The sequence below is a fragment of the Microcebus murinus genome, chromosome 8 (assembly GCF_040939455.1).
Source record: "Microcebus murinus isolate Inina chromosome 8, M.murinus_Inina_mat1.0, whole genome shotgun sequence".
NCBI classification, from domain to species: domain Eukaryota; kingdom Metazoa; phylum Chordata; class Mammalia; order Primates; family Cheirogaleidae; genus Microcebus; species Microcebus murinus.
The window spans coordinates 17701146-17725413 of record NC_134111.1 but is presented as its reverse complement, the minus strand read 5'-3'; the positions used below and the strand labels follow the sequence as shown (position 1 = coordinate 17725413).

The 24268-nt window shown below is 45.4% G+C and overlaps 1 protein-coding gene across 5 annotated transcripts in view; it reads right to left on the bottom strand.

Moving 5' to 3' along the window:
• Nucleotides 1-24268, bottom strand: part of MGAT5 (alpha-1,6-mannosylglycoprotein 6-beta-N-acetylglucosaminyltransferase) — a 316936-nt gene that overhangs the window by 193996 nt on the left and 98672 nt on the right. For 3 of the 5 annotated variants that reach the window (XM_012740066.2, XM_076005479.1, XM_076005480.1), the window contains one exon: nt 5926-6297. In XM_012740066.2, the coding sequence (XP_012595520.1) occupies nt 5926-6166 (241 nt within the window). In that variant the 5' untranslated portion in view covers nt 6167-6297. The remainder of the gene's footprint in view (nt 1-5925; nt 6298-24268) is intronic. The other 2 variants (XM_076005478.1, XM_020288503.2) reach the window with 1 other exon arrangement.

Sequence of the window (24268 nt, the reverse complement as noted above, 5' to 3'; positions counted from 1 at the left end):
AACAAAACACCCTTTACAAGCTTGCGTCTCTAATGAAATCCAACCTTTTTTTTTTTTTACTTCTTTTTCACAGGAGAGACAGAAGGAAACACTTGCAAAAGCTCTTGTCTGAATCTCAGAACAGTACCTGGATCTGTAACACGGGGCAGCTGCTGCCCTGTCCGAGCAACCTCTGGCAGCCCTGAATGGGGCTGACGTCTCAGACACGAGACCCCAGGCCAATGAGGGCCACTGGACGCCCAGAGCAGTCGCCTCTCCACGGCCTCTGGGTTTCCACCCGCATCCTGTGCCTCCTTAAGAAACTGGAGGAACTTCCTTGTTTGTTACCTTCCCTCCTCCATATGGAGCCGGCAGTGGGGCCACAGGGTAAGGTCGAGGCCAGGTTTACTCCCAGAATCACCCATGTCCTCCCCCCGCCCTCTGCCTCCCATCAACCAGGGCCCACAGCCTGCAGGGCCCTGCCCGAGCGGCCCTCTTCTCGGCCCGACACGCTGCACGCTGCTCCTTGCCGCGTCCCGGCTGCGGCAGCCTCCACTCTGCCCCTGGAGGGCACACGCCACACCTTCTCCCTGGCACACTCTGCCTCAACCTCCCTCCTCCCATCCCACCTGGCCACTTCTTGCTTTCAGGTTAAAAGACACCTACTGACAGAGGTCTTTTCTCTGACCTTCCAAGTACAGAGCAGCCCCTCTGGTATTTTTTTTTTTTTGTAAACCACATTCCACTGTGTCACTTTTCCGCCCGGAATTTATTTGCTATCTGACAGTCTCTCATTTATCCCTTCTCCCCTCCAAAGAGAACACGGCATCCACGAGAGCAGAAGCCTGTCCATCGTTTTCCCGCTGTATGCACAAAGCCTGGAAGGATACGAGCCAGTCAGGGGGGCAGGCCAGGCCTAAGCAGCTCAGGGAAGCAGGAGAAGCGTGAAGAAAGCAGACACACAGACCCTGGGGGTCAGGGAGGGACAGGAGGCAGGCAGAGGGCCATGCAGTGGGGGCCAGCAGGGAAGCTGAGAGCCCACGGCCACTTTGGCCTGAGCTTGCGGCCTTCCCGGGGCATGTCCCGGCCCAATAGAAGCGAGACACACCAGGGTTAACAAGATGTGGACGGACCGAGACAGGGCGTCCCACCCTCGCCTCAGGTTTCCATCACTGCTCGTCAGAGGACAGACATGGACGGGCAGCCCTGCGAGATAAGAGGCGATCACTGGGGATCAGAATTTGGGTCAGGCTGTTAGAGACAGGGATCAATTCCCCTCGGAAACAAGAATGGCATTGACGGCGGTGAGTGGCACCACTCGTCACGCAATTCCTGTGACATCACCGACAGGCGTGGCCCTGGCCGCGCTTCCTGGGAGATGCCCAACTGCGGCGGGATCCGGCTCCAGGTGGGCTTGGGGGGCGAGAGCCAACGCACAGAAAACGCCCCCCACACCCCGAGGACGAATGCGCCCGCCATTCCACACGGGCTGCCTCGGAGACCGTCCCAGTACCACCTTTGAAACAAGTCCCCAAGGAAGTTCAGAAGTCTCTTTCAAATTGGCACAATGAGGACGGGTGGGGACACGGGAAGACACTCTTTGGAAGTTGTTTCTATTGTTGAGTACCAAACTGACAGCTGACATCGGGCGCCTGACCTGCAGCACCCGCTCAAGCTTCACAGTCCTGGGTGCCCCACTTTAAACCTAGTTCGTGCCTCCCAGACCAACCCAGGCCACGCAGGCAGGATGTGGCAAAGCCAAACCAGCTGGTTCCAAACCCATGCTCCTAACCACTACAGACCTCCACCTGCCACTCAGAAGCAGCATTTGCAGAGGCCAGAGAAATGCTGCATTTGCATGTGCACCTAAGATGACGTCTCAAGTGAATCCTCAAATGCAGGGATGACAGAGATTGCTGACACACACACACACAAATATCCCACAAGTAAAAAGGACTCACCCAGGGACTATCTAGGTCAGGGCAAACATTCTGGGTGAAGGACCAGACAGTAAATACTTTAGGCTTTGCAGTCTCCATGGCAATAACTCAACTCTGCTGTTTGCTGCAAAACAGCCACAGACAATACATGAACAAATGGTGCAGCTGTGTTCTGAACACATTTACAAAAAACAGGTACCAAGGACACTTTGACCCACAGGCCAGAGTTTGCTGACTGTGCCTTAGATTATGGGAGTGTCCTGGGAAATAGTTGAGTCAATGAGGAACAACATAATCAGATGAGCATTTAGAATAACCTCTGCTGACTGTTGGATGGACTCAGAATGGTTTAGATGTTTTGTGAAATAACACTGGCATTATCATGTTTCTCTGTTATTGCTTTTGTTATAAGCAAATGGCAGTGGCTGTGTTCCAATAAAACTTTGTTTGCACACCCAGGCAGAGGTCTGAATCTGGCCCACAGGCCATAGTTTGCTGAACCCTGCTGCTTTAGGACCTCAGGCCAGAAATTCTAATAAATCAGTAATCATCTAAAAATCAGCTACTACAGTTCATCAAATGCCTGCGGTAGACACTGAAGACCCATTTATAGCATACTGAACGCCTCTGATTATGGCAATGTGGGGATGAGAGAAGTGATTTCTTTTCTCCGTATTAACTGAATACATTCAAACCAGACACAAGTCCCAGCCACACAGGATCAACACTTCACTCTTTCAGAGCAGACGTGTAGGCAGTGCACTGCACACGGGCTGCTCTGTGGCAGGAAAAAGAGACTGGAAGCCAATGGCCATGCATCCTCATCACTGCCCTGCCAGCCAAGCTAAGCCACTGAACATCCTGCAGCCTCTGCATCATCATTTGACATCAACTGCAGAGCTGACAGCCTGCCAGTGTGATTGACACTGACAGATTCCAGGGGAAGGACATGGCACTGGAATGGCTCTCCAACTTTCCAGGGCTGGCCCTGGACTATACCAACTCCTGGTATAATCCTCTTGCTCCATCCAAGTTGTTGGTGTCCAGAACCGGGAACCAGGGGGAAGGCGAGGCTATCAAATTTGAAATAACAAAAACCAGTAAATCTGCTTGAGAAAAATCCCTAAAGAAGATGGTGCCAGACAGTGCTTGCTGTTTCTGCTCCTAGTGCAGTGGTCCCTCTAAGGTGGCAGGGAGGGGGGGAAATGACCGCCCCCCCCCCACATCTGGAGACAGCTTTAATTATTACAGCTAGGGAAGTGCTACCAGCATCTAGTGGGTAGAGACCCCAGAGATGCTGCTAAAATCCTACTACGCACGAAAAGCCCTCATCACAGCAAGGACTGCATTTGGCCCAGCCCAAAATGTCAATGGTACCAGGTAAGAAACCCTGTCTTAGTAGGATTTGACCACATGAAGATCCTAAATACTTCAAAGCAAATATCCACAGTCCAGTTATGTTCCAGAAACTCAGCTCCAAAGACCATTTTGATTGACATGTTAAGTTGATTAGATAAAAGAGAAAACCAGCAGTGTGAGTCAGACGGGCTGGTGTGACCTGCGTGATTATTTCTTCGTTGTTATTGAAAAAAAAAAACATTTTGCTAAGGTTCATCTATAAAAGGAGCAAGTCGGAATAAATAATGCCTATAATTTCTTTGAGATGCAAAGCCCTATGATTACCAGCATACAAGGTGGTTGAAATTATCATATACTATTTTGGGGTTTGGGGTAACCTTTTAAAAAAAATGTTTCTGTGAGGCTGAAAAGCTAAGAATATATCACTGTCCTGTAGAATTAGAGGAAGGTTTCCCTATGAGATTTTTAGCAGTGTACAATAAAGACAGCCAAAACAACTAGAGAAACTCAAAGTCCACTAATCTGCCATCCATGTGGCCTCTTCTTGCTCATGGAAAAAGTTTGAGGGGCTGAGATAAACAAGAGGAGAAAACTGAGTGATTCACCTTTCCTTCCAAAGCTATAACATGAAATGCATAAAACCAGGAACTTTAAAACAGCACCTGTGTTACCTGTCACATCATACACACTGGTAACATCGACGGTGACGACTGGCTTTATTTTTTTTTCCTGATAGTTTACATATACTACTCTGGAAATGTTATAGAAGACGTTAGTTAACGAATAACTTTAAAAATGCACCTTCCAGGCCAGGCATGGTGGCTCACACCAGTAATCCTAGCACTTTGGGAGGCTGAGGTGGGAGGATCCCTTGAGGCCAAGAGCAGCCTGAGCAACAAAGCAAGACCCCATCTCTATAAAAAGAGAAAAATTAGCCGGGCCTGGTGGCACACACCTGTAGTCACAGCTACTTGAGAGGGTGAGGTAGGAGGATGGCTTGAGCGCAGGAGTTTGAGGTTGTAGTGAGCTACGATGACAGCACTGCATTCTAGCCTGGGCAACAAAGTGAGACCCTGTCTCCAAAAACAAAACAAAACAAAACAAAAACACCCTCTGAAAAAATTACCTAGTTGTTTTTTAGTGAGGGCTCTCAAAATGGAGTCTCATTTTTTTAAATCCATCGGATCAAAAAAGGTTGCATTTTATATAAACATATTCAAACCTAATACATAGATAGTTTGAAACTTTGAACAGATTAAAAGTAGATGTGTGTAGATTATGCAAATACTAAGCACTTAAAAAGAATTTCCACATTGTTCCTTAGAAGTAACAATCTTCTTACAAATATAAACATATATACATAATACATTTATTTTATATGTAGAATTTTAAAAACTAAGTTTTTGAGATCCCTTCAAAAAGAAAGGACACACATGTAACAGAATATGATTTCTTGCATTTGAATTCAACCCATGCTAAACTGAACCTGTCGCTGTACATTTTCAGGAATCATCATTTGAATTCTATACACGTCAGGGCACATTCCTTGATTGGAACGCCAACCTTTCTCTACCTTACCAACCATTTTCAACCCCATTCTTGTATGTCATTTATATTATTCATCCCAAATACTGAGACCTCTGAAGCCTCAATTCAGTGACTAGATTTGCCACTGAGCAATAGTAAGTCATCTTCTACAGACCAAGTCTGCTATGAATACTCAGTGGCCACAGGAAAGCTGAGAAGCAGATTCTCCAAAACATGGTCTGACACCATTTGCATATTTCGTTTGCAATTTTGTAAGTATCTGTGTATATACATTGTGTGTGTATATAAAACATCAAAGACAGACACTGAAATGTTAATTATGATTACTGCCTGTAGTAGTAGACTTAGGTGTGATTTCATTTTGCTTGTCTACATCTACATCTTCCAATTTTTTCTATATTAAGCATAACTTTTGCTAAAAGAAAAATAAGTTATACTCCATATGTGTATCTTTTTACTCTATATAACTTCAGAAAGAATTTAAGGCACCTAAGGAAAAAAAGCAACAAGTACAAAGATTTTTTTTTCCAAAGTGAGGGCAATTAAAAATAACAGCAGAAAACAAGAGCAGAACCCACCTGAAGACGCCAAAGGTTACAGCTCTTAGCCTGCACATAAGCGCCCACGTCCTGTCTATTGGCAGAAGGGAGGCACATGTTTGGCTCTAAATTTATTGGCTTCCACAGAACATTCCTCCCCACTCTCTAAGGAGTCTTCACCTCACCCCCCCCCAGTCTTTATTAAGTTTTGTTTGGGGAAGGATAATAAGAATGTTTGATATGCCGTGAACACACCCCCAGATGAGACCACACAGTCCCAAAAACATGGTGAGGGAGTAGGAGCTGGAGCAAATACAGCCAGGAGAGCACCAACCGCACTGCCCACTGCTCCTAGGAGAAAGCGTGCATGTGAACAAGGGCTCAGAACCCTCCAAAAGGTATTGCTTTAACTTTCTCGAAGTGCCCCTGTGTGTGTCATTCACCGCCCATGCAGCCAGTGGCGAGGGGCATTCGATGCATGACAAAGCCAAGTCCTGGGAGCCTCAGGGTCCTTTCAAGGCCAGGGCAGGCTTCAACTCAGAGGCCCCGGTGGCGCTTACCGTAAGCCGTCATGACACCGGCGTAGGGTCCGTCCACCACGTTCCTGTTTTCTTCCGCCAGAGCCTTGATGTACCTTTTGCTGAGGTCCAGGATCTGCTCACGCAGCATGGAGCTGCTTTCAGGCTGAGTTCGCTGCTGGATGGTAAAATGCAGGAGCATCATGCCCCAAATGAAGCCGAAAGTCACCAGGAAAAAGCCCAGCTTCTGAGAGGACAACTTCCACGGAGTAAACAGAGCCATCGCTCTCCGGCAACTTCACCTGCCCTGGGCTCCTAACGCGTGGAAGGCAGACACGGCCTCATGGTGCGCGACTCCGCGGGCCTCACTCCGGCTCCTGGGTCAGCCAGTCTCCTTTCCTCGCTTCCATCCTGCTGTGGAGGAGGAGGAGGAAAGTTAGCAAAGGGGGTCACGGCAAACCACAGCGCAATAAACCAGAAGCCACGTTTTCCCTCGCAGAGCTCTAAATAAAATGTCAACTCTTTTTTAATTTGCTGGTTTGATGTCTTAGGATTCCGGGATCTGCAAGCCCGGGGGTGGAATCTGGCTCGGTGACAAGCAGCTGAGCAAATACGGAGAAGGAAGAGTGTACCTGTGTATACAGGTGGAGTGGGGCTGTCCAGTCCCGACAGAGGCCAAAACAGGAAGCTTGTTTTGCAAGGTGGGGAGGAGGCAGAAAGATATTTCGCTGAATGTCAGCAAAAACCCAAGCGGAGGGTGGAGTCCTATCACCATCGGGCACTTTTGTATGTCTGTAACTTGAGCTTACAAAGTCATCATGTGCTCCTGGCAAGGATTAGGGCATGCAGCTGGCAAGGTGAGCAAGAAAGTGGATGCCCCCTCAGGGTAATTAGACAAGGAAGGGGGAGGGCGCCCCCATCTTATTTAAGCACGGCCAGCTTTCATTATCAGTGCTAGGGACAAGATGACTCTCTTGGGGCTGCCGGGTAGCCTTTCCCCGTGCACCAGCACAGAGAGGATATGCCAGAGCACAGCCAGTGGTCTTGCTGTTCCAGCCATGGAATAGAAAGCTCCATCTCACTGCTCAACCGTGCGATGCAGCCCAGGAACCATGGGGCACCCAGCAGGCAGCTCTTCTGTGGTTCTCACTTTCACTCCTGCCACCAGGCGAAATGAGAGTGCAAAAGGCAGGGTGGTTTCAATTCTAATGCGGCCAGATCCTATCTGACACCAGCACAGACAGGGCCACCCTTCCCAATCAGGGCTTCCCAACAACTGGGGCCTGAGCAAGGCTCGCAAATGGTGACCAGCATGCCCAGATTTCAACCCCTCCAGCCAGGGTGCTGGGCCCAGCAAACAGCCAGGCTTACACACAGCACGGTTTCCAAGTGCCACTCAAGGGAGAGGCTGAGCAATGACCCCTTAAACAAGGGACTAACGCAAAATGTATTTCAGGATGTACATATGTTTCAGTTCAAAGGATTCTTCTCTGCAAAAAGCCCAAGAGGGAATGGTAGTAGGATATTGGAGCACTTAGCTTTCAGAGTGTGCAGTAGCTCAGCTCTCTGGTTGGTCTGTCTCACTGTTCCCCCTTGCCTATCGATACAGCAATTAGTTGGTTGTACAACTGATAATAAAAGTAAATGGTAAATAAATTATAGCTATGTCCCAGGCACTGTGATAAACCCCTTTTTTATACCTTAGCTCCCTAAATCCTCATAAAAGCCCTGTATGGTAAAAAGAAGTATTAATATGATCGCCTTCATCTTATAAGAAACAAATAAGAGAAAATAAAGGCACAGGAAGATTAACTTGGCAAAGGCCAGCCATGTGGCAGAGGAGGGATCATCAGTAAACCACACCCCATGTCCCCTGGCCACCCCGGCAACCCCCCCCACACACACACCCGGGGCCTGTTTGTATATGGTCAAGAATGGTTTGCAGATGCTTAAAGGGTTATGAAGACCAACAAGGAAAAATATGTAGCAGACATACTATGCAGGCCCCAAAGCCTAAGATACTTATTATCTGGCCCTTAACAGAAAAGGTTTGTCGACCTCTGAATACCAGGCCAGTATGGTAAACTCAGCGACAGCAGCATCACCAGTGAGAAATGCTAATTCTCAGGCCCCCCATGCCTACAGCAGCAGCAGCTCTGGGGCATGAGGCCCACAGCCTGTGCTTTAACAGGCCCTCCAGACGACTGTGTGCATGGTTAAGGTTTAGAGCCTCTGATCCCGACAGACAGACGTTCCGTCACCACACCATGCCACCTTCATGCCAATACCGTGAGGCTCAAACTCCATCTCACTCTGCTTTATAAATGCCTCTGCCCGGTCACACCCTATGCACCTGCTGGTCTGCTCATCACCACGAACCCTGCACATCCTCCTTCCAGCATCTCCTCCCACCTGGCCCTCTCTCTTTTCTGTATCAGGCCGACAATCCAAACCCAGACTGCTTCCCCAGCCCCAGTGCCACCTGCTTCAGACCACTGTCCCCATGGCTCCAGCCTGCAACGCTCCCTGCCCAGTCTGAAGTCTGATAATGGAATACTACTCAGCCATGAAAAAGAAACCCTGCCATTCTCAGTGACATGGATGAACCTGGAGGACATCATGGTAAATGAAATGAGCCAGGCATAGAAAGACACATACTGCATGATCCCACTCATGCAGTGTGGGAGTTAAAAAGTTAATCTCATAGAAGTGGGGAGTAGATTAGTGGTTATCAGGGGACAGGGAGAGCTTGGTCAATGGGTACAAAGCTGCAGTCAGATAAAAGAAATAAGTGCTAGTGTTCTGTTGCATCATAGCATGTTTAGAGTTAGTATATTTCAAAATAGCTAGAAGAAAGGATTTTAAATGTTCTCACCACAAAGAAATGAGAATTAAGGTGATAGATATGCTAATTACCCTAAATAGATCATTACACGACATATACATGTATCAAAACATCATACTGTATCACATAAATATGTATGATTATTGTCAATCATAAATTTAAGAAAATTTTTTAAAGGGGGGGAACAATAAATAAAGGAGTATCATGGGTTTAAAAGAACAAAAACACTCATCTGTCTACCCTAGATTGTTCACTACTTTCTACGTGGGACCCATTACATCCTTTAAGGGACACCCCCTGCCACCAACACACGCACACACACGCCTTCTCAGAGAGAAACACTCACCCCACAGGGGCACAGTGGAGTATCTGCTGACTGAGAGAACCGGTCATCCAGGCACCGTGGCATGTCACTCGGCCCCTCTAAACGCAGGCCAGCTGAACAGCACCTTCGGCAAGCACATACTGACTACCTGCTGTCATCAGGTTCAGGAATTGAACAGCGAGTAAGATGGAGTTCCCACCCCCATGGGGCCATCCCACTAACTAGGTGCTGCCCCCAATTCCTCAGGAAGTGGCTGCACTTCCTTTCTGACAACCCAGACTCATCAGTTCATCCACCCCAGGGCTGAAGGGGCTTTCCCAGGGCAAGAAAATGGGGTGCTTGCTGTACCAAGAAAGGGAGTCTTCTGCTGACCTGCCTTGACCGTTTCAGAAGAAAACATTCATCGCTGGGGCAGGAATTACATGTCCACTTTCAGACAGGAAGCTCCACTCCACTTCCTCAACCAGCCCCACAGAAGAGGCTGCTCAGAGATGCAGAGTTTAAACAAAAGAAAGGCGGCCTAAGGACCAGGAACTGAACAAGGGCCTCATCAGAAAGTGGAAGGCTTTCCCACCTTTGCCTGGGGCAGGGTTGGAACCACCCAGATGGTGCATTCCAGGGGCAAGAAGAGGGCCTAGAACCCCAGACTGGGTAAAATTATTCCAACTCAGAGACATGCAAATTCGGAGTAAAATTTCTAGACATAAGGAGTTCAAGTACACTTCTGACTACTGAGGGCCTAGATTTTAAATGACTACAGAACTGTCAGGAATGTTCTCTTCTCTAGTGGAATCTAGAGTCTGAAATAACAGAATCCGTGTCAGCAGACACAAAGCACACGTAGAGAATGACATTACAATTCATCTCTATGGTGCCTACTAAGACGACAGACTTTAAGACTTTTCAAAGGCATTATTCAGGAGCCACCCCCAACCCCCACAGTAATCGAAGGGTAATGAGGACGACACAGGACGCCCAACCTCACAGAGAGTCTCAGTGCCATAAAAGGACAATGATGATCATCAGTAATGGACAGGCATTTAATGGAGAAGCCCCAGACCAACAGCGATCAAAAAGATATTGCTCAAGTGAACAATCTGCGTGCCTCCAGACGCCCTAACAGCTGAGCCCTCTAGCTAAGTGCACAAAAGGGACTATGTAAAGTGGATCTCATCAGACCTTGTTGCCAACCAGAGTAATGACTGCCCAGGGCCATGACTTCATCAGTTCACCTCCAGAAAGAAGTTTGCACCAAGTCTGGTTGCTGTATTAACCACCCCGATATACATCCTCTCTGTCCATCTACTTCCTAAAAGAGTAGCATTCACCTTCTTCCTTCCCACTCACTCACTCGACACAATAAAATCTGGCTTCCACCTTTCCAAAAGTGGTCAAAGATCTTTGGCAAGGAAACGCATCAGTTCTCATATAAAAAAAAAACAAACAAACAAACAAACATGAAAGCATGCTCAACATCATTAGTCATTAGCAAAAATGCAAATCAACACCACAACGAGATACCAACTTCATACCCATTAGGATGGCTATAATTTTAAAATACAAATGGGAACAAATGGTTGGTGAGGATGCAGAGAAGTTGGAACCTTCACATTTACTGTTGGTGGGAAATGTAAAATGGTACAGCCAGCGTGGAAAACAGGCTGGCAGTTCCCCGAATAGGTAAACACGGAGTTACCATATGGCACAGGCAATTATGCTCCCAGGAATTCTCCCAAGAGAAGCATGTGTCCAAACAAAAGCTTGTACACAAAATGTTCACAGCAGCATTATTCATAATAGACAAAAAGCGAAACCACCCCAACATCTATCAACTGAGAAATGGATAAACAAAACTGGTATACGTATGCAGTGAAATACTGCTTGATCATAAAAAGGAATGAAGAACTGTTATGCTAAAGCATAGATGACCCTTGAAAACATTAGGCTAAGTGAAAAGGACAGGCACAAAAGACCACATACTGTGCAATTCCATTTATATGCAATGTCTGGAACAGAGAAATCTATAAAGGCAAAAAATACATTAGTAGTCACTTAGGGCTGGGGAGGCAGAGAGTGGGGAATTGGGAGGGGGTAGCTAAGGCACGCAGGGTTTCTTTAAGAGGTAACAAAAATGTTTTAAAAATTGTGGTGATGGGTGCATAATTCTGTGGATATACTAAAAGCCATGGAGTTGCACACTTTGAATGGGAGAATGGTAGGATATGTGAATCATATTCTCAATAAAGCTGTTTTTTCTACCTCTAAAGCTGGGGGTAGGAGAAGCAGCTCTGCTTAGAGCAGGGGCATGAGCCCCACGGCCTCCTGCAGCCTCTTCCCTCCTCCCCACTGCATATCCAAGACCAGGCTGTGCCACACGAAGGGCTGGCTGCGGCCTGGCAACAGAAGGACATGCCAGAGTAATCTGCCTCCAGGTCACCAGACATGGCTGCTCTTGCAACCTCCAGATTGTCCTCAAAGGCCTCCCTGGAGACGGCTCCTGGCCCACCTTGTTTGGCAGAGGCTGATTTCTCCACCCACCTGAGAACCCTAGTAATAACCCCAGTTCCAACGCAGCAAGAACCAGAGTAATGAAGCAGTTCCTCCAGGTGGCCATCCCTGTCTTGGAGGCCCCATTTCTTACACCAGGAGCTACCTCCTCAGAGGATGAATGAAAGGAGAACCTCCCATCCTTCAGAAGTGACACCAGCCTCGAGCACAGAGATCTGGTCTTTTCCAGCAGCCCCACAGGACAATGGCATCACAGCCTGCTGTGGGATGGGCACTGCTCTCAGTTCACAGTCATCTTCTGTCCTCACCATGCACCACCCAACTACTCCATATCCCCCTGTGAACAGAGGACACTGGGCCCACCTTTAGCTGCATCCTGTGCAATAACGTTCACGGATTCTAAGTCTCCCGTGTTTAGCCAGGTTACCAGGTAGGAAATCCCATCCTTATCTCCAGCCTCACCACTCAACGCTGCCTCCTGCGTGAAGCCTCCCATGGCTCCCCGGACTGAGGAGAGCACCACCTGCTCAGAGTGCTCACAGCAGTTTGTGCCCCTTCTGAGGAGCTTCTCACCTGCTCTCTACAGGATGAGCCCGTTTCATCTCTCCCATGGGGTCCCCAAAGCCAAGAAATGCTGGCCATGGCCATGCCTTGCACAGATAGTCATTGAAGCGTTTGCTAGATAAAAGGACAGGACGGTGGAGATGAGATGAAGAAAAAGATGAGCGGCGACCTGGAAGATTTCCTTCTGGAGTGAGGCACAAGGATGCCGGGCGTTCTGAGACTGCATTTGCATCTTACCCGTTGGAAGATTTTACCGCAAGATCTTGTCCCATAGTAGTGAAAAGTTATCGCACCCTTACACAGGTGCGGTTAAACTAAAGTGGTATGGTGGCAGAGAGGTATTAACAGAGAAGAAAATGGGAAAAAAACAAAAAACAAAAACAAAGCTCCAGAAAAGAATTCTAGAAGGGGCTGGGCAGTGAGACTATGGAAACAAAAGATGTCCAAGACATGGGGTTGGGAGTGGAAAGCAGGGGACCCCTCCCTTGGAAGCCACTTGTTTCATCACTGCATGCTGAGATGATCATAGGAAAGGACACCAGAAAGGGTGATGGGGGGAACTAAAAGAATCCCACATGAAACACCTAGAAATCTTTGATCTGCATCTCATTCTACCCATTGGCATTGTGTGATCCTAGACAAGCCTATCTTAGTTTCTGCACATATAAAATGCTATGTGCACAGCACATATGGAAATAACATTCACTGGGGATTGGGGCATTGGTGGGGGAGAAGGGAATGGGTAAATTCACACTCAATGGGTATAGTGCACGCTGACAGATGGGCACACCTGTAGCTTTGACTCAGGCAGTGCAAAGGCAATTTATGTGACCAAAGCATTTGTATCCCCATTAATATTCTTAGATAAAATATATATGAAATTTTAAAAAATTAGAAAAACACGCAGAAAGTTCTGGAATCACAGAACACTGTTAGAGCTGGATGAGTAGAGGTGACACCAAGCCAAGTTACTGGTTCTCAAACTGTGTTCTACTGGTTCTCAAACTGTGTTCCAAAAGTCTTCAAGGGTTCCCAGAGATATTCCAGAGGTTCCACAGATGTTTCATTTGAATTTCGTTTTTGTTTAAAATCCTTTTTTTTTTTTTTTTTTTTTTTTTGAGACAGAGTCTCACTTTGTTGTCCAGGCTAGAGTGAGTGCCGTGGCGTCAGCCTAGCTCACAGCAACCTCAAACTCCTGGGCTCAAGCAATCCTCCTGCCTCAGCCTCCCGAGTAGCTGGGACTACAGGCATGCGCCACCATGCCCGGCTAATTTTTTATATATATATCAGTTGGCCAATTAATTTCTTTCTATTTATAGTAGAGACGGGGTCTCGCTCTTGCTCAGGCTGGTTTTGAACTCCTGACCTTGAGCAATCCGCCCGCCTCGGCCTCCCAAGAGCTAGGATTACAGGCGTGAGCCACAGCGCCCGGCCTAAAATGCTTTTTTTTTAAAAAAAAATTTGTTTAAAAGATTTTTACATGCCAAATCCTAGGACAATGGTGACAATCAATAAACATATCAATTTATACCATAGAGACTCAGAACAAAACTGCTTTGGCTACCTCTGTACACAGAGTCAGAACTTGGAATTTCTATGTTATTGGTTAGGAAGTTAATGTTTGGCAGTGGTCTTGCTTGCTCATTTATTTAAATTCAGGGCCACATATCTATTTATATAAAATTGTCCACAAAGAACACTACTTTAATTAAGTGCTAGGTGAGGTTTGGTCACACATTTTAAGCTTCAGAGGCTTTATGCCTACTGTCATATTAGAAGCGACAATCGTCTTCAGACATTAGTGATTCAGGTTTAAAATAGTTTCCACTATTTCTCTTTTCAGCCTGTCTCAATTTACATTAAGAGCAACTTAAGAGTGCTTGGCCAACTTTTTAACAATGGCGGACATTCCCATTCATAATCAGGTGAATCTGGGCTTCCACTGCTCTGAACCAGAACATGGTGCAGAAATCAGCCGGGTGCTAACCTCACAACGACTGTACACCTTCTTACTAAACTCCTGATTCTATGCAGAGCAGCTCAACTTTGGAAGAAAACAGGATAAATTAAAATGTACAGAATACCTTTATACAAACTGGAAGACTACAATCCATTTTGCTTAGGAAAATAAAAGTGCAAACCCTCAACTTACAGAGGAAGACACTGAAGCCCAGAAAAATCACACATCTTGCAATTAAAGTCAGAATCAAACCATCAACCCAAGTCCTGTCTCCTGATCCTGCATGGTCTCCACCAAACCAAGCTGACCCAGCCGCCTGCAGAACATCAGAATGGAAGAGGCCTACCTATTAACACATGAAACACAAACCAAAAACCATCATCCTGTGATGTTAAAAAGCTGTGAGTCGAATGCAATGTCCCAACCTTGAGGGGTTGGGAGAATCAACAGATAGGGAGAAAAATGAGCATTTAGAGAGATTTTGGTATAAGGAGGACAGATGGAATGGGGGAGGGGGATTCTTCCTTTAAATATGGTGTTCAAGGGGGCAGCAGAGAAGGAGGGAAGGACAAGGAAAGCAGCTTTTTCCTCCCCACATAAGTCCAAGTTCCTGGGAAGCAGCTCTGAGGTGGTTCCCTCCCCTGGATGGCCCAGTGCCACCAACCTGAACTCAATTATAGGGCCCACTCGGCAGCTGCCCAGGTATGAGTCCCTGACAGTTGTGACAACCGCTGCAGGTAGCAGAGCAGATCAGGAGCAAACCGAGACCCAATTCTCACTTTCAAGACCTTGGTTCCTCTTCTTTATAAACAGGAAAAACACATTCTAAACAAAAACAGTCTGCTCCCATTAGAACTGGCTAAACTAGTCTTATTTTGAGTCGCTAGCTGAAAGACACCAGCTAAACCAGCACATTTGGTATTCCTGGGAGGCTTTTCTAATGTCTCCATTTCAAACAGCCCATCCCCTTTTACATTTGAAGGGGTCAAAGCAGTGCAGTCCTGAGCCCGGAGTTTTCATTCATCATAGACATTTACATTCTTCCTGTGGGCAGGGAAAGGAAAACCTCCAACTCCACCCACCTGAAGCGGATATTTGCCTTGCAAGTGACGCTGTCCACTGAGTGGCGTTCAGAGGTTTATCTCTGGTATCAACAGCAAAGTAAGTTTCCAGACACTGTATGTAATAGAGCTGGTGAACCAGGATCCAGAACACGCACTCCTCCCTGCCCTCCCATTCCTGTCTTCCACCCCGCATCCAGCTGTCCTCCGCCATTCACGTGTCCATGTTTCCACTAGGGGGCGCAGAGGGGCAGGGAAAACACTCCGAAAGGGACATTGGATGATTTTATTCTGACTTAGCTTCTTTGAATGTGCACGTTACTGGCAGGTGCACAAAGGAGAAAGAGGACAAGAGTGAGAAGCAGTCTGTGGCTGCTGGTGCAGACAGAATCTTCACATGTGCCATGAGTTTCATCCACTAAGCCCACAGGTTATTCACAGCTGGCAGAATTTCCCAAAAAAGGAAACCACAGCAACCCCAAGAGTTCTGAAAATACCTACTAAACCAAGACAAAAAACACAAGTTCTTGAAAAATGAAATAAATCCCTTTAATCCAATGTTTCTCCATCTTTGCACAATTGACATAGGAACTTGAATAATGCTTTGTTGCCAGGAACTGTCAGTTTAGTAGCACTGCTGGCCGCTAGCCACTAGATGCCATTAGAGCCCTCCAATAACCCTCCACAACTGGGGTGTCGTGACAATCAGAAATGTCTCCCAACACTGCCAAATGCTCCCTGGGGACAGAAACGCCCTGGTCAAGAGGCAATGCCCTAACTGATCAGCAGGACCTAATCCACCCACGGGAAGGCACTCAGAGGAGGTCCTCCCAGACAGCTAGATCAGAGAGTGAGACAGAAGCAGACCAGGGTGAACTTGAGAGTCCATCACCAGCCCGGAAGACCGGCAGGCTTGGCTTGTGCTGAGGCTATGGAAGCCACAGAAAGAAGAGAGGGGCCGGTTCCTGACACTGCCCAAACCTAACTGATAAATAAGTCTCATCTTTCTCCACATCCTTCAGTACCACCACTGTCTTGGCACAAGCCAAGGAGCTCATTCCTACCTAGGCTGGCTGTGCCCTCATGTACTAATTAATACATGGCACAGGTGCTCTGCTCCATAAAGCTCCTAGTCTATAAATCACCAGGCACAGGCAGGCGGCTTTGAGAAGACCAAATCTGGATGATGCTTCATCAGTCTCAAAAAATAAACAAACAGAGCTGGGATTGTCATCTGGCCTCTGGCCCAGGAAGCCATGAACAGGCTATTGATGATAGGTCGATAACGATCCTCTAAGAAGAAAGAAAGAATCGTCTGTGAAAAGATCACATAGTCCGTCAATTTGTCAGGTAGGTCTCCCTCAACATTCAAGGAAAATACTCAAAAGATTCGCTTCAGCACACAGCCAAAGGGCAGAGTAAAGCCACAAAGAAATTTCATGATGAACATAGAATGCACCTTTTCTCTGAAGATCAGACTTCTGGCCAACTCTCTACATCAAAAAATCACCCATGAGTGATTCTAGTAATAAAGAAAATCACGGTCCAAAAATTTCCAAAATTTTTTCCAGAATGTGCTAATGCCTTTAAGATAAAGCTCATCATTCAAAACCTGCTCCCTGAACCCTATTGGCCAAATCACCCCTACATTCCGAGGACCTGTGTCTGTTACCTAGGGAGAGCACAGGGTAGGTGCTGGTCTACCCCAGGAAGTGTTCTAGCTATCCTATCTGCAGAAATGGGACAGCCCTCCAAAAACGTGACTTGATTGATAAAGGCCACCTGGTTAAAAAATGTAACAAACTAGCTAATAAGTGAGGAGATACATGCATGTATGCACACACATGTATGATCTCAAGTGGCCACTCAGGCTTATATGAAATTTAAACTTATAATGAATTTCTTGTCACTTCTAAAACAAGGCTACAGTACATCCACTGGAGCACATGGCTCCAAGCTTTAGCCAACTCAGGGTCATAACTGCCCCAAATCTGAATTTTCTTAGAGAAGAACACAGGTCAGATGCTGGTTGATAAATTCACTTGTTCCTCAATGTATAAGCCAAGGTCAACTCTCCAAATACTGTAAATACCTTGGGTCAGCCTGGCTGGTATCTGGTCACAAACCCTCGGATTGCACAACTGGTAAATTAGCTCAAGCTAAAAGGGAGCACCCCAGGAGAGTTTCCTGTTCTCAGAGTTAAGAACTGATTCAACCAGGGACTGTCAACCTAGATGCACTTAAGAATCACCTGGGCTGCTTAAAAAAAAATAGAGATGCCCAGCTATCACGCCCAAACACACTGACTTCATCTGAGGTGTGCCCTAAGCAAAGGTATTATTTTTAAGCCATGTGACTTTAATACACAGCCAGGCATGACATTTATTAAAAGATGTTCCTTTTACCAACTCTATGGGTCCTATCTAGTGGGACCCAAAATGTTATCTATTCCCACAGTTCAAGAGATAAGCTCTCTGTTCCCTACACATGTAGATTTGCCGGCTTACTGGATACTGTATCTGTAAGGGAGTCTGGTTTTCTCCTTAAAGAATCACAAGCTGGTCTTCTCTGGCCAATGTCCTGCTCAAGCAACCAGACTTTCAGTTAGTTACCCTGGAACCTTGTCGGATCATCCCACGCTGTGGAAGAATTCAGAGAGTAACACTGGTCCCACGTGGCTTTTGTTAACCTCTCCTGTGCATCTGGCTCCAAAGATGAGAAATGATTTGAGGCTAACCTAACGGCGTCTTCAACTCCTAACACCGCTTCTAGCGACCTACACCTCTATCACCTTGCTATTCCAATTCTGGTCTGTGGACTCACGGCACTGAAATAAACTGGTAGACTGTTAGAAATGCAAATCTCAGGCCCAACCCCGGACCCAGGGAATCAATTGGTGTTAATAACAAGATCACAAGGTTATTTGTTTGCATATTAAAGTTTGAGAAGCGGTGCTCTTTATCTTATCCAGAATAGTAAGAACTGGGGTAGATCAGATCCTAATTTCCAGTGAGGGATGACAGAGAAAGAATATGGCACAACTCTCCTTTTCACAACATGCACAGAACTTAATGATTCGGCATCAGTTTTGAATAAGCTGAATGTTATGTCCTCCTGACACATATCTGAGATGAGAATTACATACAAGGTGGCATGGTTTGATCACTGCTAACCAGGAGTGCCTACACGACAAAGGATTCTGCTTTACAGTTGATGACCAAAGGGAAGGATTTAGTTCCATTACTATAAATATCAAGGACACAGCTTGGATCCATGTCTTCCAATATTGAACTCTGTTATAGCAAATAACTTCCATGTAGCAAAGCACCTCATTCAGCCACCCCATATACACTTTGCACAGCTCAAAGTCAGACATCATAGGGTGTCTGAGATTTTGTTGTTTTATAATTGCCAAAGCGCTTGCTGTAGGACACGTGCTTAACAATCACAAATTCTTTCCTAGCTGACATCCAAGTATAACAGCCTTCAACTGAGGTTAATTAAGCATGCTCATTGGGTGCCTTAGTTTTGCATAAGTGGATGTCAACCAATAGTTAAAGTTTCTGGAAATGTTTCTAATTCTGATATTTTCCAGGGCATATAACAGTGACCTCATGGCCACTGAAAGCCTTTCCAAAGTCTGGCTGAACTAACTATATTTGAAGGATGACTTAAGGGATAGACACAATCCATTCATTGTTCTAGATCAGCTTCGGCCAACCTTTTGAGACCAATGAACTCCTTTAACAGTAATCTCTGTCACTCACACACACACACCCCACTGGAACTTCTTAATCATTTCTACATTTTTACATATAAATAATCAATATAGGGTATTAAAGCAAAATCATAATTCATTTTTGAAACAAGATATTAAAGTTTATGAAGTTCATTCATTTTGATACCATCTTTGCTAATGTTCCAAATGATCAATGGCAATTTGTTTTTCGCCAATCTAACCTAACACACAGCATTTAACTATGTCAGAAAAAAGTATAATTTGCCAATAAAATCCATTCCAAATTTACATTAGTAGCAGTATATATTTGGTACGGGGACCAAATGTATATTCAAAACTGGATAGCAATCGAATTATCATCTCCGGCATCAAAATTAGATAAGAAATTGCCCAGTCTTTGGATTTCTTGCACCTGGATTTCGAAACAAATCAAATGGTTTATAAAGGGAGGACTCCTTACTTCCTCTGGACATGTTTTCATGTAGAGCATGTGCTCCCTTTCCCAGGAAGAAACCAGATAAGAACTATGTAGGCTCCTTCTTTAGAGCACTCACAGTTCTTCCAGGGGAGGAATGACAGTATCTCAGCTTGAAGGGACTACTGGATACACTCTTTCAGCTCCTGTTCCCAGAGGTTGAATGGGCAGGGCCTTCAAGCCCACCCAGAGGCAGCCACGGGTGGGTGTGAAGATTCCACTTAGGGTGGATCAGGAGGTCTTGAGCCAAAACATCTTTCAACTCTGCTTTACACTGATAAAACTGGTATTTTAATTTTCGTCTTGCTTCTTCAATTCCCTTCCCAGAAGGGAAGAAGGGAATGATTAATTGACGTCTCCAAACCCCCATAAGTTTATTTTTATATTTCTTTCAGTTTTGTTTCTAAATATCAGGCTAAGACAGGTGGTTTTCAGCAGTTATTTGAAAGCATTTCTCCACAAATAACATGTTGCAGGTGTATAAATCTTCAGTCCTAATAAATTAAAAAGAAAAAAATGACTATAACAGTCATAATATTTTTGCCTTCTAAATATTGATTTCTAAAAATACTATAAGATATGCCAAAAGAACTTTGATCAGATGAATGCAACTTTTGACTAGGGAGAAGATAATAGGGAGGAAAAGCTGCAGAATTTATGGTATAATCCTCAATTGCTTATACTTTGATCTAAGTCTTCCTAATGCATCCTGTCTTTAACCAACACTCCATTAAGAACAAACTTTTTTATCCTAATGTAACATATAATGGTCAAAAACCTCATGGGTTGCCAGACAGAACATTCTTTTGACTGCCACTACCCAAGAGACGGAAGCTCTTGATAAATACTGGCAGCTTCTCACACTCTTCCACCTTAAAGGAGTATCGAGAATCATGTATGTAAATACATATTTTATGACCTTCAAAGACAGAAGTGGTGAAAGAGTTTCATCCATCACTTTCATGCAGAATGAAAGCTCAGGGCACCCTCAAAAATCCCTGGGTCACAACCATCAGACAGGAATTGCTGCTCCTGGTATTCCAAATTCCTGCATTTGGCCTGATCATGGACCACATGGCTTGGAAGAAATCATCAATCAAAGCAATGCATATTTTACCAAAAAAAAAAAAAAAAAAAAACACAACCAGGTGAATGAAACACACCATTGGGCTTACTGTAATGTGCCAATGACTTTTCTCATTACACCTGACATACACAGGAACATTTAGAGAAGAAAGTTCTTTCATCACAGTATCAAGAATATTCATTCTAGGCATTGGAATAACTGGTTGGACTTTACACTAAACTGATAGAGTAAAACATAACTAACAGTGTTTCCCCTTCAAGAGAGCTAGTAAGAAAAGCTCACCGTCCATTTCCAGGAAGTACACTGGACTCCGCTACACGTATTTTTATTGCATTATATGTTTTAATCCTTTTTGGAACATACCATGATAAGTAAGCAATTAAACAAAAGAACAAGACAGCTGTGGTAGGCAGAATAACAGCTGCCCAAATCCATCCATGCCCTCAGCCTCAGAACCTGTCACATTACACAGCAAAGGGGAATAAAGGTATCAGATGGAATTAAGGTTTCTAATCAGTTGACCGTATGAGAGGAAGATGCTCCTGGGTTGCCCTGGTGGGCTCAGTATCATCACCAGGTCCTTAAAAGGAGAAGAGGGAGACAGGGTAGGCAAGAAGAGCAACACTGTTTCTTCTCAAGACCACTCTGACTACTAAGTGATTTGCATCAACCAAGGACACTAATTTAAGAAGTCTTGTTATTTGGTTTCCTTTGAGTGACAGGCTTTTCCTTCCATTTCATCAAGGAGACACCCCCGCAAGTCAACTATTCACAAATGAAGAGCCAGTTAGGTATATGAATTCCAACCTAGGGAATGTTTCAAGAATCACAGGCCTGAGCAGTCTCTCCTCTGTCCTCTTCCCCAAATTCTGCTTTTGTCATTGTGGGTTGGGCTCCTGTCTGCAGATTAAGAAAGAAAACTTCCCAGGTGACCCTGCAAACACTTACTCTATCATTTCCCCAGCCCAGCCAGCCCAGAGCATCACCGCTTGGACGTGTCTTTAGAATCCAGAGGGGTTGAGTCTGAAGTCTCACAGTAGGAACTTAATTTCAAAGACCTCAGGAGGCATGGGTAAAACTCAGGCTATGAGCAAAACAGATCTGCTGTTAGAATTCAGGAGCCAGGTACAGAACAGGAGGGCAAAAGCTAACACACACACACACACACACACACACACACACACACCCCTCTACCTATCTACTTATAACTCAGAAGCTACATCCTGGGGAAAGGTGAGATTACTAACACGTATCACAAGTTTAGAAAGAGATATCAATCTTACTATTACATCAAAGTGACAGTAAAATATTTTCTATAGAACGAAATCTAGATAAAAGGGCAGTAAAAGGTCCACCAGAGAGTCACAATCTCAGCAGACAAATATTCAAGGAAGGGGCTTACTGGGTGTGCTACGTACTGAGGAGAAAACAGTGAAGGTTCAAGAGACAGTTCCTGCCCTTAGAGACACCCTCCACCCACCCACAGCTCAACCAGAACCTGGAAGATCTATTGGCGAGTGCTAAAGACTTCTGGGCTTCAAAGAAGCTGTAGGAGGTTTCATGGAGATCCTGTGGCCAGAGGTGGGATTCATCTCTTCATCATCCCTCCAACTAATGTCAAGCCCCAGGCTAGACACTGGGGATAAAAGGTGAACAAAAAGCACAGTTCCAGAAACCACAGACTGCAAGCTCCATGCTTTCTCTGCAGGCACAGACCCGGGCAAGAACAGCTGGATTCAAAGAGCATCATACACAGAGGACTGGGGGCAGGGCTCTGAACCCACCATTTAACATCTCGAAACCTTGGTTTCTGTCTACCCATAAAATTATGCTATAAATTAATAGCATAAATAGGTGGTGCCTAAGTCCCTTCCATTTTAAGTTTCAAATGAGAAAAAGTCTTTTATTTACTAGCTACTTGAATTTTTTAATAATTCAGAGTGGCGACACTCATAGCCTAGGATGTGGGCCTGATGGGAAGGCGAGGGGGAGATCACAGAAATTGATTTACAGTGAGAGAATTATAGATGAATGAAGTCATTATGCAAAACAGAAAACCACCAAAGTGCCCCCTCCCCTTTTATCCCTTGCCTCAAAGACACTAAATCTATGTCACCTGCTTCTCATGGCCACTAGATTTATACGCCCATTAAAAATACTTTTATAATCACTCCATGCAAAAAAAAAATGACAATTACTATAATGATTTAAGTGCCGACAGCAGTACAGCAGGATCTGGGGGGAGTTTATTAATACCTTAGCAAAACGTGCCATGAATACGTCATCTGGATGTTCGTTTTTTAGAAGTGCTCCGATTTTCCCCAGTGAGTTAACATTTAACTCATGGTGTGACTGTGGCTCTCAACTGGATGAAGTTAACAGTTTTCTCAATTCCTCTGCTCTATGGCTTTCTCTCTCCCCATCAAAACCCACCTGGGCATCTTAAGCACCTTGGGAGACATTTTAAATATTAATACATTAAGTTCAAATGCTAGCTCCCTCCCCTTTCCAAGATTATGATTCAATGGGTCTGGGAAGGGCTGGGAAAGCAATATGATTTTAAGCACCTCTGGATCTGCTTAGACATCAGCTTAAAAAAAAGAAGAAGAAGAAAATAATTTTAAGCACCCCAAATTCTGAGGTATTTCTGAGCCAGGGTTGAAAAACATTGAGCTTTCTGCCTTGCCAGGTAAATAATAAGCGTGTATGGGGAAAAGAGGGGAGAAAAAAGGTCTGAGGGGGAGACTGGCAGAGGAGAGAGAAGAGGGGCTATGCTGAACAGGAGACTGGGGACCCCATTCAGAGGGGACAGCCACTTCTCTGCTCCAATCACCGGACAACCTGAGTGGGCTCAGCAGGGAGTGGCCAGATCTTCTAACCTTCCTGAGAAGCCAGAAACCCAGAGTTGTGGTCAAATCTCCATTTTTAAATGTTGACAGATTTAAAAAAAAAAAAAAAAAAAATTCTAGGTGGGCTAAATAAAACACATCTGCAGCCTTCACTACCGATCACCACCTTGACTGAAGATTTGACGAGGCAGCTGTGGAACCTTGTAGAAAGACGGAAGCAGAATTCAAGACCTCGAGTTCAGGGGAGTTTACAGTCTTGCTCAACTGCTCGCTCCACCTCGTTCCAGCTGTTTGTTACTTTATCCTAATTACTCAGCCATTCTCAACTTCCTAGACAGTAGCGGTCCTCAATCAAATATGACTTATGGCCGTCACGTTCAAAGGTTTCAGAGCACTAGCTTGCTGGCCTCACTCACCGCCCAACACAAGCTTCTCACTTACACCTAATTGTAAATCCTAAGAAACTGGAAGGGAATTTGAAAAGTCACCCAGTCAGAGACATGCAGGTCCCAGGATCCAGAAAGCCCAAGTGACTTGCCCAGGGCCACAAAGACGGTTGAAGGTAGGGTGACCGATTTGTCCCAGTGTCGGCACAGAAAGAAGCCCCTGCTTGGGGAAACCTCTGGTCCCAGGCAAAGTGGGATGTCTAGTCACCTGGTTGAAGAGCAGAGCCACACTGTTACCTCTTGTGCACACACCCCTGTCATCTTATCATTCTTGATCCATATACACATATTTGACTTTTAGCTTTATGGTTTGCTCCCAGTTAAGATTCAAACTCCTTGAAGGAAGAGATTTAAGTCCTCTGTGAATTAAGTATTTAATATTTGCTGGGTACAGTCCTTGAACTCCCCTCAGTTGATGAAGATGCCTGCTACTGGCATCCTTGAAATTCTGCTCGGGGAATTCTCTCTGAAGAACCTGAAAATCTTGACCACCCCATTCCCCTAGCCTCCTTTCTAAGCCCCCAAT